This window comes from Lytechinus variegatus, chromosome 5 (genome assembly GCF_018143015.1).
Source record: "Lytechinus variegatus isolate NC3 chromosome 5, Lvar_3.0, whole genome shotgun sequence".
Classification (NCBI taxonomy): Eukaryota; Metazoa; Echinodermata; class Echinoidea; order Temnopleuroida; family Toxopneustidae; genus Lytechinus; species Lytechinus variegatus.
The window spans coordinates 7,607,120-7,626,338 of NC_054744.1; the positions used below are offsets into that span (position 1 = coordinate 7,607,120).

At 34.8% G+C, this 19,219-nt stretch overlaps 1 protein-coding gene across 5 annotated transcripts in view; it reads right to left on the reverse strand.

The window, feature by feature from the left end:
* LOC121415181 (sodium/calcium exchanger 1-like) overlaps positions 1-19,219 on the reverse strand; it is a 94,735-nt gene that overhangs the window by 37,627 nt on the left and 37,889 nt on the right. For 2 of the 5 annotated variants that reach the window (XM_041608330.1, XM_041608332.1), the window contains exon 5: positions 7,566-7,649. In XM_041608330.1, the coding sequence (XP_041464264.1) occupies positions 7,566-7,649 (84 nt within the window). Of the gene's footprint in view, positions 1-334; positions 341-5,828; positions 5,913-7,565; positions 7,650-19,219 lie in introns of all 5 variants that reach the window. The other 3 variants (XM_041608328.1, XM_041608329.1, XM_041608331.1) reach the window with 3 other exon arrangements.

A 19,219-nucleotide genomic window follows, 5' to 3' on the forward strand; every position in this document is an offset into this window, starting at 1 on the left:
CAGAAATTATCATCATTCATTTTCTATTTTTCAAATGGGTTGACTGTTTCAAATGCAAAGTCTGAAAAATCAAGGTTTTGTTGTCAATTCTCCTGCCCCTTGCCCCAATAAAACTTATTGCAATGATTTAAAATTGTAAGAAAAACTTGTAGCAGAAATACTGCCCACAATACTCCTACATTTTACACACAGTCAACCAGTTAACACAAAAATTGAATATTTTTTTTGTTAATCTTGCACATTCCTCTGCTTGCCAAAATGAGTGATATGTTTTTCATGCTGACAAAGAAATGAAGACATGCCGCCAAACTTCGACAAATATCTACAAGCCTACCTTGATCTATGCAGTGATGACATCACCATTCCCATGATTCAACATAAGCGAGAGGTCCGTGCAACGGACAGAAGTCGGCCAAGTCGACACATTATACAAAGAAAGATCACATGGGACGTGGACAGAGTGGAGGGGAAAAGAGACGGATAGAAAAATAGGGGAAGAAGAAGTATATCGTGCATGGTTAGACAGTCCTGTTAATAAGAAAATTACAATACAAGATGACATTTCAAATACTACACTAAACAGATTGTAATATTGTCTACGTAGAAAGAGTAATATCTGCATTCATGTGAAAATAGGATAAGAAAACTTTGAGACACGTATGTATCGAAGAGAGAGGAGGAACAAATGACATTTACATTGACGACATTATTAACATGAGAAATTAATTCAATTTTGTTCCCCACTGAAATGACAGGATCTCGTACCACAGAGCAGTAAAAAGCCCAATGATACAAATTACAAACATAAAACAACACCAGTACACAGAGACCGAATTCTTCTGATTTTGATTGAAACTAAATAACTACATTATTGCTATTACAACCAGCTGCCATTTTGTGTACTTGGACCTGGACAGACACGCTTGATTAAATAGTAATGTTGATGAACATGCTTTCATATATTGGTCATTCCAGATAGCATTTACTTTATATATTTCTCGAAATCTACATCTAGTTTATCCAGGCATCAATATCAAATTACAAGACTGGGAAAATTGGCATAATACATTGACAGATTGACTGGTTACATTTTAACGTCAAGCCTTCCCATAGAAGACCTATTACCTGATAAACAATGTCTTTCATATAAAACTAAAGTATTTACACTGCATAATACATTTGCTAATCAAATATGGCAGATAAATCGTGAAGAGAAAGAGCACATCAAAATGGATAAATCATTAAATAAGTCTTCATTTATGATTTTTCACCCATGCACCAAATCTATGAGCCCATGGACCTTATATGAAAATATGAGAAATGAGATAGTTGAGCAATAATTTTGATTGAAACTTGAAAACATTTGATGAAACGCCCATGATAAGCTCTATAACAATGACAGTAAATTGCCAATTCGTCTACTGCCAACTCGTCCACTCGCCACATGGTCTACTTTCATTTAGTCTAATGCCATTCCATCCATCAACATTTTGTCTAAAACAACCATTTGGTCCACTAGCATCATCACTTCGTCTAATCACCCTTTCGTCTATGACCATTTCATCTAATAACCAGTTGGTCTAATATCCACATCATTTCCATTCATTTTGCACAATTTAACACTTAGTCAAATTAGACCAAGTTGTATATGGACTAAATGGCTATAGGACCAACTGGTTATTAGACGGAATGGCATTAGACTAAATGAAAGAAGACCACCTAGTGAGTGGACGAACTGATGGTAGACCAAACAATATTAGACAAGTTGGCAATTTAGACGAATTGGCATTAGACGAATCGGAAATATACCGCAATGACATCATGTCAGTTGAGAAGCAAAAGGGGCATTAAATCACAGTTAGTGCCCTTCTACCTTTCAAGATAAATCATATAGGAATAGAAACTCAATAGCTTCCTCCATGAAACAATGGAGGGTGTATTTCCTTCAAACAGAATCCAGCATTATGTTAACTGTACAGGTGAGTTGAATACGACCCTGTTTTCATCTACTTTCTTAAACCAGTCTTAATAGTGGAAACCTCTTTCACACGTATTATAATGTGAACGCTCAAAGTGGTCTTGGAAGTGATCTTAAGTAATTTTCCACACTAGTTTGGAAAACTGTCTTGCGATGTGTTTTTCAAGACCGATTTGCCAGTTCCAGACAGTAGATGAGAATGGGGCCTATGAAGTGCCAATGTAAATCTTTAATGATTTTCTCTTTTTTTTAGCAACAAGCTGAAATTGAAATGTGTGAACATATATTTACAGCAGCATTCTTATGAAAAAATACAAATACTTACCACCAAAATTTATTGGAATCATGAGAAATTTATTCAAAATCTGTAGTAACAAGAATATTTTGTACAACCCATTTGGCACTTCATATGATGTTTGTATCGTCATCTATAAATTTACATGCAACTTTATGTTGCAGTAACAAGAATATTTTGTACAACCCATTTGGCACTTCATACAATGTTTGCATAGTCATCTATAAATTTACCTACAACTTTACGTTGTATAGTAATGAGAATATTTTGTATAACCCATTTGGCACTTCATACGATGCTTGCATAGTCATCTATAGATTTACATGCAACTTTATGTAACACCAACAGATGATTCATGGAATTACTCCCACCACCAAAAATAATATATAAGCGGAACAGTTTTCTAAAAACGTTTAAAAATTGAAAGGAGAAGGGTTGAAATTTGTGGGCTAATGCAAAAATTTAAAGAAAAAAATATCCATTGACAAAGTTTATATGAAGCTCCATGAAAAATTATGGATGTAAACAGAGTTTCTCACTGTATAAGGAAATAGAAAAAAGAAATTGGTAGGAGCTTAAATTTTCATTAGCCATCCACGGCCTGTTGTCACACACATATGGCTTTTCATCTCTCAAATTAGCCGACAAGAGACCATATTGACTGTCGTTAATTTATTAAAGAATTAATTTGGTCTAATGGGGACTCTGATCAATTATGTGTCCAACCTGTAGTAGTATGCCCATAGACGTGTGTGTATAGCTGAATACACACCTAAAAGAGAAGAGATGCCATGACATCGTATAGTGCGTCCCACAAAAGGGAAACCCGCCTTTATAGCCAGATATCACAATCATTGAATATGTTTAGGTTATCAATTTAACATTGATAATACGAATTAAGTTTTTTCCATGAATTCGATGCCAAATACGAATGTTTTTTTAATGTATTGCGGAGTAAAAACAATATATATGCTGAGGCATGTCGTGAACGATTTGCGTAGAAACTCGCATGTGTATCTACACCCAAACCCACATGCCCATATTATATTAATTGTCATGTTCCAGTGGTAGATTGCGTTGTTCATAAGTTACATGTGTATAGATTATCTTCATTATTTTGCACAGCATGTAAACAAGAAAAATTTCCATTTATGGATAATAAATGAATACTGATACTAAAAGATATGCTAAAGAGCGATCCCTTTCTTACACAAGATCGTCCCATCCTTAAATAAGCTTAGCCCAACTTTCCTGCGGTTTTGACATTGGATTTTCAAACTCTTTTAGATCATCTGTGCGTGAACTTTTCATCACATCATATTTTGATAACAAACTAAAGAAGAATAGCTCGATAGTATGATTTGCAAAAATTGAAAAAAAGACCATAGATTATTTTGTTATGTTAAAAAAATTACAACTTTGAATCCTAGTTTCCCTTTTTGTGAGATGCACTTTTTAATGAAGAGAAGATTGCAAGCCACCAAGCAATAACAGCATGGGTATATAGGGCAATCATAGCTGTTGTCCATTCTACAAAATGAAATATGATTAGCTAGCATTTTTCGAAAATGATATGCACTAAAGATGAAAATAGTTTGAGTAGCAATTTAATGACAAAAAAATTTCTATTCTCTTGTAAATTAAATAACATCTTGGATCTTTTTGGGAAAAAATGTACATTGTCGATATTGGTATAATGCAAACTAATTGTGTATATTTTCCATTATTATTGAAGTCTATGTTGATTGTTTACTTTGTTCAACAGTTGCCATAGAGATGATCACATTCAGCCCATGTTAAAAGCTTAACAAAAACATTCATTATGCAGATTAATTGAAACTTAGTGCATGATTTCGCGCATTGATGCTTGTGAATTTGTGGTGAAAACATTGCCAATGCTTCCGTTTTGTCATGGATGAAGCTATTCAACGGTCGGCCTTTGGTGGATCAGCAGGAATTTTGAAATTCTCATGTTGTTGTTTTTTTTTATCTTAGTAGCTATAAAAACTATTAATTAAATCAAGGTATTTATCAAGATATATCATAAAAACTGTTTGAATAATACAAGAATAATACACACCATTGAAGGCACTTGTAAGAATTATGCACACAAGGTGCATGTATGTTCAGTGCTACATGCCAGAGGCATAGCCAATGGTTTTTGGACTGTTACAACATGACAAGTGTATGTAATTATTCTAATGCCTGATCAAAATGATGTGCATTATTTGTTTTATAAGATAGTAATGTGGATCCTTTTTATTTGCTATGCTATCCTCATGACAAGTCAATATATGACTGGTCATGTGATAGCTTTCAGCCAATAATCTGACTAGGATCCATATCAGCATGTTATAAAGAATAATGTCCATGACACTGCCATACAGTTTAGCATTAATCATCCTGACATGGTTATTTATGAAAACGGATATTAGATGTATTTCCCAATGTTCCACAAAATGAATGCACCTGCCTTCATGAACAGTTTTTATATGGAAATATAATTTGAGGCTTGATGTAAGGACTTTTTACAAATATTACCTTGTATGTAGTCATCATCGTTATACAATTGTAAAATGGACAATATACTTTTGAAAAACAGGATAGGTCTCAAAACATTTTCTTGAAAGCAAATCTTATATTTTATCACATCACCCATTTCAATCTTTTATTTATGTATTATTATGGTAGATTGTGTTTTATTTTGCAGAAGATAAAGATGACCATAATTATTAATACAATGGATAGTTATTAGCCCACAGTCATTCCCCTAAAAGTTGCTTACAGTTCTGCATGATGATTGAGAATGAAACATGTAACCCTATAAGAACACAAGTTGCCATGGTGACCTTTTAATTGGAAATATTATCCAAACAGCTGAGAGACAGAAAGATATTTATCAGAATTGATTTATAATAACTTTTTTCCAAAGACCATTTATGCTCTCATGAAACAATCAGGAGTGGTCCCCCCCCCCCCCCCCGAGTAAGATTTTGTGAAGTTGCTATATCAGGCAATTAATGGCACTGCAAACAATCATAATTTCCTTGCATGATATGCTCCATACAAGTGCCTATTTCAATATCAATTAAAATTTATGATTTTAACATTTGAATTTGAATATGAATATGGAAGAGATAATGATTTACACATCAAAACTGATTGGGAAAGTATTATTTCCTGCATGTAAACATGAAGTGTGATTTAAAAGACAGTGCTGGAGTGCCAGGAAGTTCTGATCAGTTAAAAGTTTGGAAGGGCAAGGAATATTCTACATGCCCCTACAAACTTTTACCTTCATATTATTCCTGCACCACTAATTTGGTCCAGTCTCAAACGTAATCCATTATTCAATTTGAATTGAACTGCAGAAAAAATTCTTTGAAAATCTAAGAAATTCCATCATATTTTGGGTCACGATTATGGGCAACTCTGACATGTTCTTATTGGTTGATGAAGAGATGAAGAAGAAAGTGAAGTCTAAATGCCATGGAATGAAATGATAATATGTAGCATGGAGAAAATGCAGCTCAAAATGGCCAAAAAAAAAACTACCTGTATCGTGGGGTCCAGCTTCGTTGACTAACTTGACTAATAGTCGTTACCTGACTAACAACAGTACTCGATACAGTACTCGATCTTTTGACAAACATAAATATCATTAAAAAATACCATGAATTAATAACTGAGGTCTCATTTTCTCAGAGAAAGAAACAGGATAATATAGCTGCTCCATGGAACTTTAACAAAATACAATATATCCAATGTGGACTTCCTATTTATCTACAAAGAAAGAGTTCATTTGCAAAATGTAATACATCCACTAGCATGCTCCAAAAGAAATTCAAATATCACTGCCAAATTTACACAGATGTCGACAAATTAGAGTGTATTTTCATGACTTATTCATCCATTCAGAAGACAGGAACATGAATGTAGCTGGACTACATTTGATATTCACTACCAAATTTCTAAGAAAAGTGGATATAAACACTTTTGCAGATGAATTCTTTAGATAAATATGAAGAGTTATGAATTTTTGATAGAAAACAAAGAAGCTATATATTTATCTTAAATTTCTCTCACACGAACCCAATAAAAATGTATAACTTACATCAAATTGATGAACATTAAATCTCATACACTCTAAAAAGCAGTTGTTTAAAAGTTATGGGGTTAATGACAAGCTTTACAACTGTGGTTCTTGAGTTCACATAAACCTTACAACTATTTTCCATGAAATGCTTAGAGTGTGAGATTGTAACTGCAGATTTTTATTGAGGTTGTGTCATTCAAAATGTTCTGACATGGAGACTGATACCACTACTGACACATGCTGCAGGGCATACGTGTACGTAATATACGAACATCAGCTTCATGCTTTTTCTAACCATATACATATTCATGTGTTTCTACAAGTAACTATGACTCTACCAGCTATCAGTCTTTACAAATCAGAAATTGCTAGTCATCAAAACGACGGATATAAATCACTGATTGAAGTTCTATGAATGCATTATGGTTAGTAGACTACAAAAGAGGATATTTCACATGTGCACAAAAATCAATCTATATTAAGCTAATCTGTCATTGGGATTAGTAAACTAAAAAAAAAACAAATTTAATTAAAGCACCTACAAAAGAACATTTTTAAAATAATTTTTTCACATAGAAAATATAGTTGCAAACTCTGTTGAAAAATATCTTCAAATAGAAAATACAGTTGCAAATGCTTTAAGTAAATCAAGTCTGGGCAACATTTAATACCATACTTGAATTCACAAAAACACTCTCATATAATAAGGACATATTACAGAGATTTATTTTCTAACAAATATAATAAATTTCTGTTCAGAAAATAAATCTCTGTTCCTGTAGAATGTAAATTTCATCATTTTTACACTGCTGTGATATTTTTAATTTGGCATAATACCTATATTTATACTTGGTATGAAGCCAAAATTATGTACCATCCAAAAATTTGCAGCACATACACACATAAGCCTCATTTCTTGACTATTCCAATCCGTGATTCTTTTCGACATGGATCGCTACCCCCCAAAATAATAAAAATCTACTAAGCTTGATAAAATCTCAATCTACATGTAAATCATCTTTAATTCATTTGAATTCAATTTCTAAAAAGTTATTTGAGGAAAACATTTGTGTGGAATTCTTCAGCAGGTTATGAAATCTTTATTTTTCCCATGTAGAAAAGAAACCCAAAGTATTTGCAATGTTGCCATGGTTACTGGATAGTTTAATAAACTATACTATTAAAAACTGGCTTACCTGGCTCGTGCAAACTGCTGCTTTTCCTCCTCGAGATAAAGCGGTCTGCTGTCGTCAGTTCCCGCTTCTAAGTCTCGCAAAACCCTGAAGATTAAAAGAAAATTAGACATGTATATTTCAACCCGGTACAGAGCTCATACTCTATATTTCATAGATTAAAATTATGCAAATCAGCTATTGCTAGTGACCAATCACGCATTGTATTAAGGTTTTATCTTTAAAGATTGGTATTTAGGCCTTAAAGATGTGAATTGAAACCTTGAAGGTTGGAATCTAATACCTAATGATTGGAATTTAAAACTTTAATATTGGAAATTCAAAGATAAAAAATTATAATTTTTAAATCCTTTCAGATTTAATACCAAAGTAATATTCCTGGAATTGGAAAAGGTAATGAGAAGAGGGAGAGGGAAGAGTGAGAATGAAAAAAAGAAAAGAAAAGAAGAGAAATATCTAGACCACTTTACATTATTTTGTAAGGCCTTTTCACTTCATCTCTCTCTCTCTCTCCTTTATTATCATCCCTTTTAATCCTAATTACAATTGACAAATACAGGTTAAAAATGACCTGACAATTTTCTAGCAATATATTTTCAAATACCACATCAAATATCTAAAACTAAAAAAGCTACAAATTTCCAGGCATATTAATTCAGAGACATCACATTTACGGTGGGGGGATGACATGGATGAGGGGTAGCTGAACCTGTATGTCAGTAAAATGTGAATAGCTTGTACTGGGACCTTCAAAAATTGGAGTGTGGCGTGGATTTGAGTGGCATGTTGAGCAAAAAGCAAGTCTGTACCTTTAAGGCTTTTAAGCCATTGGTCTTCACACCTTAAATTGCCAATATACATTGCCCAGAGAGGAGAACAGACGTACTCTTAAGAAATAAACCGAGCCTGGAGTGAGAGTAAACCCGACTTATCACGTCATAACACGACATGAGCCGAAGAGCAAATAGAAGCCGCCAGTCAGGAGATCGGAAGATGGCACAACATTGGGGTATTAATTCTCCTCCTCTCTTCTAAACTTCCCTCATGAGACCTCCTTGCCAATCCAAAATGTCAACAACTCAAGAGCCTCTCTCCAGAACCAAACCATTTTTTTTGTAGGGGGAATAAGCTTTCATACTTGTCACTCACGGCTCAATTATATGCCAAAAGCTTGAGTGTCAAGTTAGATCTATATCCGAGAGAGTAGAGACTGGGGACATCTATTGCACGGTCTCTTAGAAGGGACGATGATAGCACGAGGTTTACATCATAATTCATGACATTTTTTCACTTACTGCTGACATTACCTCGAGCACTGTAACAGTTGTTTTGAACGAAGAACAACATTGCAACATGATGTCAGCCCAGGGGAAGAATGTGAGAAAAGGGGCGGATAATTACGTCTTTCAAGGCACTTGACCCTTTTTGCAAAAACATGCTACAATATTGAAAGCTATTCCGAGAGGCTGTAGATAATGCCGCACTCTGCAAAACTGTTTGGGGGGATTTTGAAAAACCAAACCCAGGTATCCATTAGGAGAATTACAATTATTTTTGCAATAATATAATTTGGAAGTGAGAATATACAAATGAGATTCATTCCTAAAATTACTTGAATATTTTTTTTCACCTGAAAAAACCCTTTTCAATGGGATGTTACTTTATAAAAAATCAACGTGTAATAATCTCAGGACTTGAGGAGGGGGAGGGCTAATCCATAGTTTTTAGTTGTTGTTACATTCACAATTTATTTTAAATCAATCAGTAGAATAAGCAAAACACTGAAAATGACAATCACACAAAGGTGGAACACAACCTTGCCACGTCTCCTTTGGCAGTAAGAAATGACAAGAATGCAAGATGGTGAATCTGATGTCTTGATATTAAGGACAAAAAGGCAAGAAAGCATTAGCATCTTGTCTTCTTGCCCTCATCAAGTCCACTATCGTATCTAGGATCTTGTCTCCTCATCTCATCATCATTATCAAGATGATAAGACCTAGCATCTCATCATCCCGGAGTAGTTTCCTTGTATCTTGTCTCGACTAATCTGTCTGCACTTTTAAGCTTCCATCCCTATCTCCAAGAACCGTTCGTTCAAAACATCCCATATCCTCCAGACATCCCAGACCAGACAATACAACCATCAACTTAATCTTATTTACTGAAGTTGGGGAGCTCCTTTGTGGGCAATTACAGACCATGGTTGTCAAGGGCTAGGGGGCAGTACAAGTGTCTCTCTCTCGTAAGCCGGAGTTTCTGGTCGGTTCATGATTGGTCGTCCGTCGTGTTCTTGAGATGGAAGGTGTCACAAGGGCACAGATGCAACATGGTAATGTTATGGATGTTGAATTATGTATCCTTATCATTTGGAACAATAATGATTACAATAATAATACTACTAACGTTTTAATACTAAATAGGTTCATTATTGCGGATTGAAATAATTGCTAGAGGGTATTCATTTGTCTCGCAATCTACTATGATCAACAAGGAAATTCGTGATCACTCTCGCAAAAGACGTTTTATTTACCCAGGGTACCACTACAGCTGGAAAACTACTCTCTACTATAAGCAGGCCCTGCATGACATAATGTTATTTTTACCCTTCGCCAATCCAAACGCTGAGCGCCTAACAAGAAGGCAAAAGGTCCCCTTTTCATAAGTCTTTGGTATGACTCTGCCAAGGAGCAAACCCACAACCTCCTATTCATGAAGCGGACCCTCTACCACTGAGCCACCATGCCCAGTTATGATTATTTATTATATTGATTTTATTTCATCTTTATTCAACATGATAGCCCCATCAGTAATTAGAATATTGTTATACTAGGGAGTTCCTGCATAACATTAAAAAAAACATAAATATACATGAAAACATGACTTGGTGATATCTACAAGTAATAATAAAGAACAAAATATTCAAAACCTCTTAAATGCCATCATCAATTAAAAAAATATAAAGTTATTCCTTTTTATTGTATCCTTATATCATTTAAAGAAAGTAGTAAATAAGTTGCCATTTATATACAAATATTTGGTTTTTGAGAATTGATCTCCTAAATCAACAGCTAACACATTTTTGTGCTGTAGCATTAATATCCATCAGTTAAGAAAATAAAAACTTATTACTTTGATAATCAATAAACCAAAATCTCAATAAGCTATACATGTTCATTGTTTTCATTCATCCTTCTAAAAAGCTACCTTTATGGATTCATTCAGTTACACAGTTAAAGCTGCAGTAGATTAAGAGTATTAACTTTATGGACTCATTTAATGTATGTTTACTTCATTTTATAATGATATGATAATTATGTTTGCATTTTTAAAGTAAATATATAAAGGATAACTTTGTGATATTCAATCATCAAATGTTACAAAAATGGTATATCAAACTAGAATAGATTGAGGGTGGTTTGATAAAAATACTTTATCTATTTTCAGCTTTAGATCCTCCCATCAAAACTTGATATCATTTATAAATAATCTTTGACAGAGTAATCAATTCATCTCACTTCTTTTCAAATCAAACAGAATCGTGTGAAGAATTATCTATTCGTACTCCTCTCTGTGGAAAATTGAAATCCTAATCCATATTGTTCGTTCAATTCCACAGTTCTAAGCAAAAAAAGCACTTCATTGTATATTCATCTACACGAACCTGGCAGCATAACATTCAGCTCATTCAAAAGAAATTACCCTGTACACTAAACTGTGTAATACCATTTATTTCCATTTATTTCCATTTCCAATAGTCAACATAAAATCTATCTTCAATAAATCCTTCTCTTAACAATTCAAGCAAACTTTTTTCTCTACAATGGCTTTCCAATTAATCTGTATTGCTATCTAAGCCCTCTACTTGAATATCATTATTTAATATTAAGATGTAGGAATTCCTTTCTTGTCATCAAAGTTTTCTTTTCTATTTCCTCTTGATTCTTATTACACCTTTTAAATTTTGTCTACATTTGTATTCCGAAAATACTCCTGTCCTGCAAAAAAAGTTATTGAAAGCATTTTGTAAATCTAGCACATTGTCAAACATGTACGGATGGCCATACATTTGCTTTAAAATAATAAAGTCTTTCCTGTGATGCAGCAAAGGCATCCTGGCCTGGGTCCCAAAGCTTAGCAATTGATCAGTGATAATTTCTGCGATTGATTGCATTTGTTACTTTACACCATTTATCATAAAACCCAGCCCCGTGATCAATCGTTAGGCTTAATGTTAGGAGGCCCTGATAGCTCTGGGGAGCATTTCATGAAAGGACGTGTCAGATCTTTTATTCGACAAGTCCTGTTTTATCCGACAGTTACCATAGTAACATTGTCTCTCAGCCAATCAGAATCAAGGAAAGATGTCAGATCTGACAACTTGTCAGACAAAAATGTTGATGAAACACTCCCCTGAGCAGCAGTAGCATTAAACTGATACCGTTATGTCAATTGGGCTTCCTGCACATATCCACATCCCCTGAAAGTACCTCCATGTTTCCCTCCGTTCTCGGATCCTACCCACTTCATCGATTTCCCCATCCCGATCAGGGTCCTGTATCACAAAGGTTAGTGATTGATCGTACCCTTGATTCTTATGACTGATTGTACATTGTAGTCAATGGAATCAATCGTAGACAAAGGTTCTACGATCAATGCTAACCTTGGTGTTACCGGCACTCCCCTTCCACCATGTATATACAGAGTCACGTAACAACAAGCACTGTAGATTTATTGTATTGATTTATTTTGCATCGTCTAAATGCCAACTTTGGTTAGTGACCGAGAATACACGCTCTATTCCGAAGCGTGGTATTTCTAATGAATAATCGTGGGAGGGACCGACCCTGGAATAAAATGCAGCATTTACGTCCTGTGTTCCGTGCATGCATGGAATACTGCTACAAATCTGTGCACACAAGTATCTGTACCATTCCAACAATGTACACGACACCTTTTCTTAACTGCTCCATCTTCAATACAAACATGCATATTTCTTTTCAATATGCCTGAAAAGTTATGTAATATGTTTATTCATGTTGAATATCTAATGAGCAGGATTCAAAACATTATCTTTATAATCATCTAAACATTGAGATGAGCACACATGGACAAAATCAGTTTGTCAATTTCAAAACGACAATTCTCCGTAAAAAAAAATCCAACCTGATCTCAACGATATATTCTTACTCTACAAATGGTAAGAATATAGAACATGAAGTGAGGGTAACATTTTTGCATGGAATAACAGGAAATTCTTATAAAATTCAAGCTAGATTTCGGGTGTGTTGAAACCGGGTACCCCTTCATACACAAAAATTTTGCTAGCAATGGCTAATTTTTTTTTCATATTAGCAACAAACAAAGGACATGTGCCTGATTTTGGGTGTGCTGAAAACAGGGTTCCCCCATCCTATGCACAAACCCTGATGGCAACACCTGCATTTCTCAATACAAGCAATGAACAAAAGAATAGACACTTAATGAATATTTATTTGCTGAACTAAATCCAGAACAGGTATCAAGTTGCTTCAGAGATTCATTGCATTTGATTGATCTTCCCGTGGAGTTGTTTTACGCATGGGAATTCTGCAATACACACCCTATTCATCACCAACTGGCTACAAAAGATGTGTTTCATAAGTTTTTAAAGTCGACTTGCAGTTTCAGCCCAAATGCCAGGAAAATAAGAGACTTTTACTTTCTAAGCTCTTCATTTTGCTTGTTATCTCAATATAACCACAAGCACATGCATAGTAATATGTCAAGACTACATGCCGTGTTGAGGGGGGGGGTCCACAAAGAATCTGGATAAATCTGGTTTGAGAAGTGGAAAAGCATACCTTTTCATCACAATTTAAAGTATTGAAAGGCAAGTGGATTTTCCACAATCCTGTGGCTTTATGTGGGAAGTTTGATAGACTGGAGCAACACAGAAGGAAATAGAAACAACCAAAGGATACTGAAGAATGAAAAAAAACTCACAAAATGTTTTTTTATAAAACCTTATAGAGAGATTTCATGTGCAGACTATGCAGTGTCTAAATACGTATTAAATGTTGTTCCATTTCAAGCTCAAATTTGTGATTGAATGCAGATAAAAGAGGCATGTTCTGTCCATGGCAGTATCAGCCTCCTAAAAACATGGAACTTGCAAAATACCCAACTTGCCTCCCCCCCCCCTGAAAAAGCTCTTTGAATGCATGTATAGCTAAGAATCTCCCCAGCCAGCCAACATGAACCTTCCAGACTGAGGAGTGGCTAGCATACCCTTCTTCTCAGGTTCCACTCAAGTGTACTTTAAATTGGTAAGAGGAGCCCCAAGAAAAAGAACAGGTGCTCAACATGCACTGCATAGCCAGACTGATTAGCATTGCCCAAGAAAGCTACTTCCTTGCATTGCCCCACTTTTTTTCTTTGGGGGTGGTGCGAGGGAATATCTGCGATCAACTGTAAATTTCAGTCGCGAGATCAGGGCCCTGTCTTACAAAGAGTCGCGGTTGATCCGATCAATCACGTCTACGGACGGCCAGCAACGTCAACATCTATTATGCATGTTTGTTCAAAATATTTTCTAACTATGATATACTGTATATTCATACACTCATTGTTTTCTTGAAAATTCACTGTGCTTCTCTATGTTTACAAAGGACATTGTTTGAATTTCCTGTTGAAGAAATTATGGCACCGATGGATTTCCATACAGAGTCACAATTGATTGGATCAATCGTAACTCTTTCAAAATGGGCCCAGATGTGATAGATCAATATTAACTCAAGCAATTCAATTCAGTTTTGTTGATGTATATGTAAGAATCAATTGTAAATTTACAGTGAATAAAATGTCTTGTGATTGATTTTTTAACTTTAAATTGACTTGCAATCCCTTAAAGTTTCTTGCAATGCAAGAATCTATTGTATTTCCTGCAGGCATTTGAAATGTTTAAAATTAAACAATGATCTAAAATGAACATTTCTATTGCAATCAAAATTCAGAAGAAATTCATTCTGGCTAATTCCAACTAAAACAAAAGTTTGTTGATGAAGGATCGATAAAGATATAAACTTGTCCTCTTAAAGTTTGAATTTTGAATTCAAGAAAAATTGACACAATACTTTCTATTAAAATCAATACACTGATTTGAAATGGCAAATGACTGTTGAATCTATTTCTCACAGACTGGTCATTATTTACTAGCTGATCTGGATTTATCTTCAACCCAAGAAATTTTGAGTGAATGTTGGAGGCTTTCTGCAAGTATGACAGCAAGGATATTCCTTCCCTTTGTGAACCACATAAGATTTTACATAGAATTTACTCCAGAAAAATACAAGTAGATGCTTTCATAAAAACAAACCTGGAGATAAGACACAACCTTGCTTGACAGTAAGCAATAGATTCACAGTGAGCTATTCAGGCAGTTGCATCAAGAAAAATCAATACCTTGGGTAGCCTAGTTTACATATCCAGTTAAGGTGAAAATGGAGAAGAGTATGTCTACATCTTAACTAGATCTATAAGACATGCAACAATCTATCGATCGAATATGCAGTGAGTAACAGGGTTGGTATTTTACTGAAAGTAGTTCCAGTGTGTGCATTATTAAAATGGTTCTAGTATCAAATATCCAGACACACATGAAAATATATCTTTCAACTATCAGATGAAACATGTCTATATCTCAACTACATTAGACTATATAGAAACAGTTCATTGGTAGAAAATTTAGTGTGTGATGGGGTGTACTTTACTGAGAGTAGTTCTAGTGTATGCATTATTAAAATGGTTCTAGTACTAAACATCCAGACACATATAAAAATGGATGCCCATTATCAGAAGTTATGTGTCACCTAGATAGATCCTTGTGATTTGATTGGTTGTTTGATATCGTTTATTCAGCCCATTTAGCAATAACGTCATCAACCGTGCAATTTTGGATCCATACAATTATGTCCATTGCACTCGCGCACAGAGATTACAGCTCACACACCAGTAGTGCGCATGTTGTAATGACATAACAATCACTGAACAGACCGAATTCGCACTGCATGAGCATGAATTTTATATGGAAAAAAAAAATGATTTTTTAGATGTCATATAAACCAAATAATGATTTTTTTCATTCGTGCAATGGACAGAACATTTCATTTGGTGAAAGATGAAATAATGATCCATTCAACTCGGCTACGCCTCATTGAATGGATCATTTCATCTTTCACCTCATGAAGTATTCTGTCCACTGCACTCATAAACATTCAATACTTGTATATTATACAGTAAACAGCTCAACTAGATTAGACTAAGGACATTTAATAGGTGGAACATCAAGTGAGTGTATATACATTGTATGTAATGGGATTGAATTTTACTGAAAGTAGTTCAGTGTATGCATCTTTAAATGATCATGGTATCGGATGTACAGGCATGGCAGCACTCTAAGATGTATCTTCTTAATCTATAGAGAAACAAGTCTATATCTAAACAAGATTAGACTAGCAACATCTTTGGCCATGTACATACATGTATGCCAGTCTGTCTTCTCCTAGTTCTCAAAGATAATTACTGTTTTAATTATTGCCTTTTTAGGTTAGTCATCAGAATTCCTTTTTACTTCCTTTCAAATATTTAGGGCCATGTTCCACTCTGTTTAGGGGAGTCTTTTTCACCCACAAGCAATGAGTTTCAAGTTCATTTTCACTGATGTTAAAATAAAGCCCTTCCCGGTGTGTCATTACTAGCCCAATAAATCTGTGTAGTCATTTTAGCTCAAATTTCTTAGAAGTTTGTGGGTGGATCTATTATGATGTGTGGATACCAAACAGACAGAGATGTTCTTTCTCAATCAGTTAAAACATTCAAGGTACTCCCTCGCTCTCTCTCTCGTCTGATCGTGAGGACATGTAGACATACTCCCAAATAGATATTGATTTTTTTCCTGAAAATGTAGATGCAGTGAATCAATGTTATAAGCCATTATGTATAAATTGCATAAATTACTAAACAGAGCCTCTCCTGATTCTGCAAGACTGAAAGTCGATTCTGGCCACTGGCTTATCTTCAGAAGATGTGGACATCTTTTTTTTGTGTGTTTTTTTCTTTCTTTCTAGTGATGTCAAAATTCAAATGCCTATATTGTAGTGTGAAAGGGGTAATTTTCTTTGAAGGAAGTTTGAATCTTGATCAATTTATATTTGAGCTTTATAATTTTGTCATTGATATACTTTTGTCATTGAATACATATAAATTGCCTACATCGTGCAGTTTAACAAACAGTGCCAATATAAATCATGCTTGATTCAACAGACATCACTCACACCTTATGCAACTGATGGAATAGTCTCTCAAAAATGTATAAAGAATTTTTCATTTCATCCCCATTTTAAACTATCACTTCTCTTTGAAAATTATACTAGCAATCCTCCAATGATCAAGATGAATTTTATAGAAAGTCTAAGGAGATAGGACGATGGCTCAAAATGGTCACAGTTTGTGATTGAGTCGAAAACAGGGCAATTGGTACTTTGATGGACTGATATTTAATCCCCTAAAGACTGATGCTAGACTATTATGAAACCTACATTCATGTTAATTTACTCGATGAAAGAAGATGGATGAGCTGTGACGGGAGCACACTCAAATAACTGATCCGGTACATTTCCTCCCAAGCTTAAACAGGCAAATTGAAATCACCAGGGGCCTGTAACACAAAACTTAGCGATGATCGTAATACATTTTTTCTTCGATCGATTCCATTGGCTACAATGTACAATCAATCGTGAAAATCAAGCGTACGTTTAATCGCTAACCTTTGTGTTACGGGACCCAGATCGATATATCCCATTACTCCTCCTTCAATCTCTCTCTTACTCCCATCTCTCTCTCTTGTTTCTCTCTCTCTTATCTTTTTTTGTCTATCACTCTCCAAAGTCTGTTTAATTCCCCCTCTCTCTCTCTCCCTTTCTCTTATCTTTGTCTACCCCTCATCAAAATTCTCTTAATTATTCTCAATATCTCTTTCACTCACATTCGCACACACCCACACACACATACTACCTTTGTTTGAATTATTTAGATATATCTACCACAGGCACATACTATGCTACCGAGGGTTTACATTTGATCTTCCAATTATCCTCCTGAATCATTGGACTTCATCCTCGATTGTTTCCACTTAATGATTTACAGTCACATAATCTCCTACACGATAATCCTATCCTTCCTCTATCTTTATCCCGGAAATTGTCTTTTCTGTTTGTCTCGTAGGAACCAATACAAAGTGGAATCACAGTTCATGATGAACATTTTGGATTGAAATTCCAAATGCATGTCTGCCCAAATGCTAGCAAGATAGTGTTATTATTAATAACAATTTGATTTTTATTCTCATCTTACTCTCAGATCTATCATTTCAATCTCTGAGGTTTAGGAATTCAGAAGCAATGTTATCATTCTTTCTCTAACCAGATAGCACCCACAGACAAAACGAACATTTTTTTTAATATCACTAATTTCTAGAACGATAGTATGATTATAAAACTTACAAATAGACGATGATAAAAGTGGAAGTGGTTTGAACAATTCAAGATTGTGATGATGATGACGATGATGATGACAACAACAATTATGATGATGAGGATGATGATGATGATGGTGATGATGATGATGATGATAGTTGCGGTTGTTATGATGATGATGGTGGTGATGATGATGATGATGGTAATGGTTATTATGATGGTGATGATGATGTGATAGTGATGATGATGATGATGACGATGGTGATGATGATGATGATGGTGATGATGACAATGATGATTGTGATGATGGTGATGATGATGGTGATAATGATGATGATAATAATGATGATGATGCTGATTATGATGAAGACGGTCTAAATAATTGTGGACAATATGATGAGGATGGTAAGAATAGTGATGATCATGATGAGGATGATTTCATTTATAGCTCTTGGCTCTTTAAATACCTTTATGGGCCAATGACACTGCAAAACTGCAACACAGCTGAATGAAAAGCCAAAATTAATCATTCAATTATGGCTAAGCGTGGTGAACTCTTTCATAGCTATTCATGCCTACCACTTTCTTTCAAGTGCTGCTTTTGAAAATCTCCAATATCAATTTCCACCCAAAGTCGGCATGACGTCACATAGACAGGATTGTACAATAAAGCTAATTAAGGGCGAAAATGAGAAATACTAATTAGCATGCTTATGAACAGTGGAGCATGAAAATGTTAATGGAAATTACTCTCAGCTTATCACTATTTTAGCATATTAAGTGGAGCGTATACCCACATGAAGATAACCATTTCGACTTAATTTATTAATATGATACAAATTTCTGCATAGCAATATTCAAATATGATTGAGCACTACTTGATGGTTCTGCTGACATGCACAGCATTGCTTCACATTCAGTATTAATACAGCAATTATTTCACAAGAAGAGAAGGTTATTCTGTGAAAATGTGGATAAATAAGACACATTCTGGCTCGTTTCTAGAGCTTGTATTTCTTGGAAAACATAGACAGCCCCTTATACAACCAGATACACCACAACATTGACCGAAAAAGTACAAATTGAGGGCCATTCAACAAGACGTTCACTCCGAAAAAAATTCCAATTTCCTGGTCACTTCAA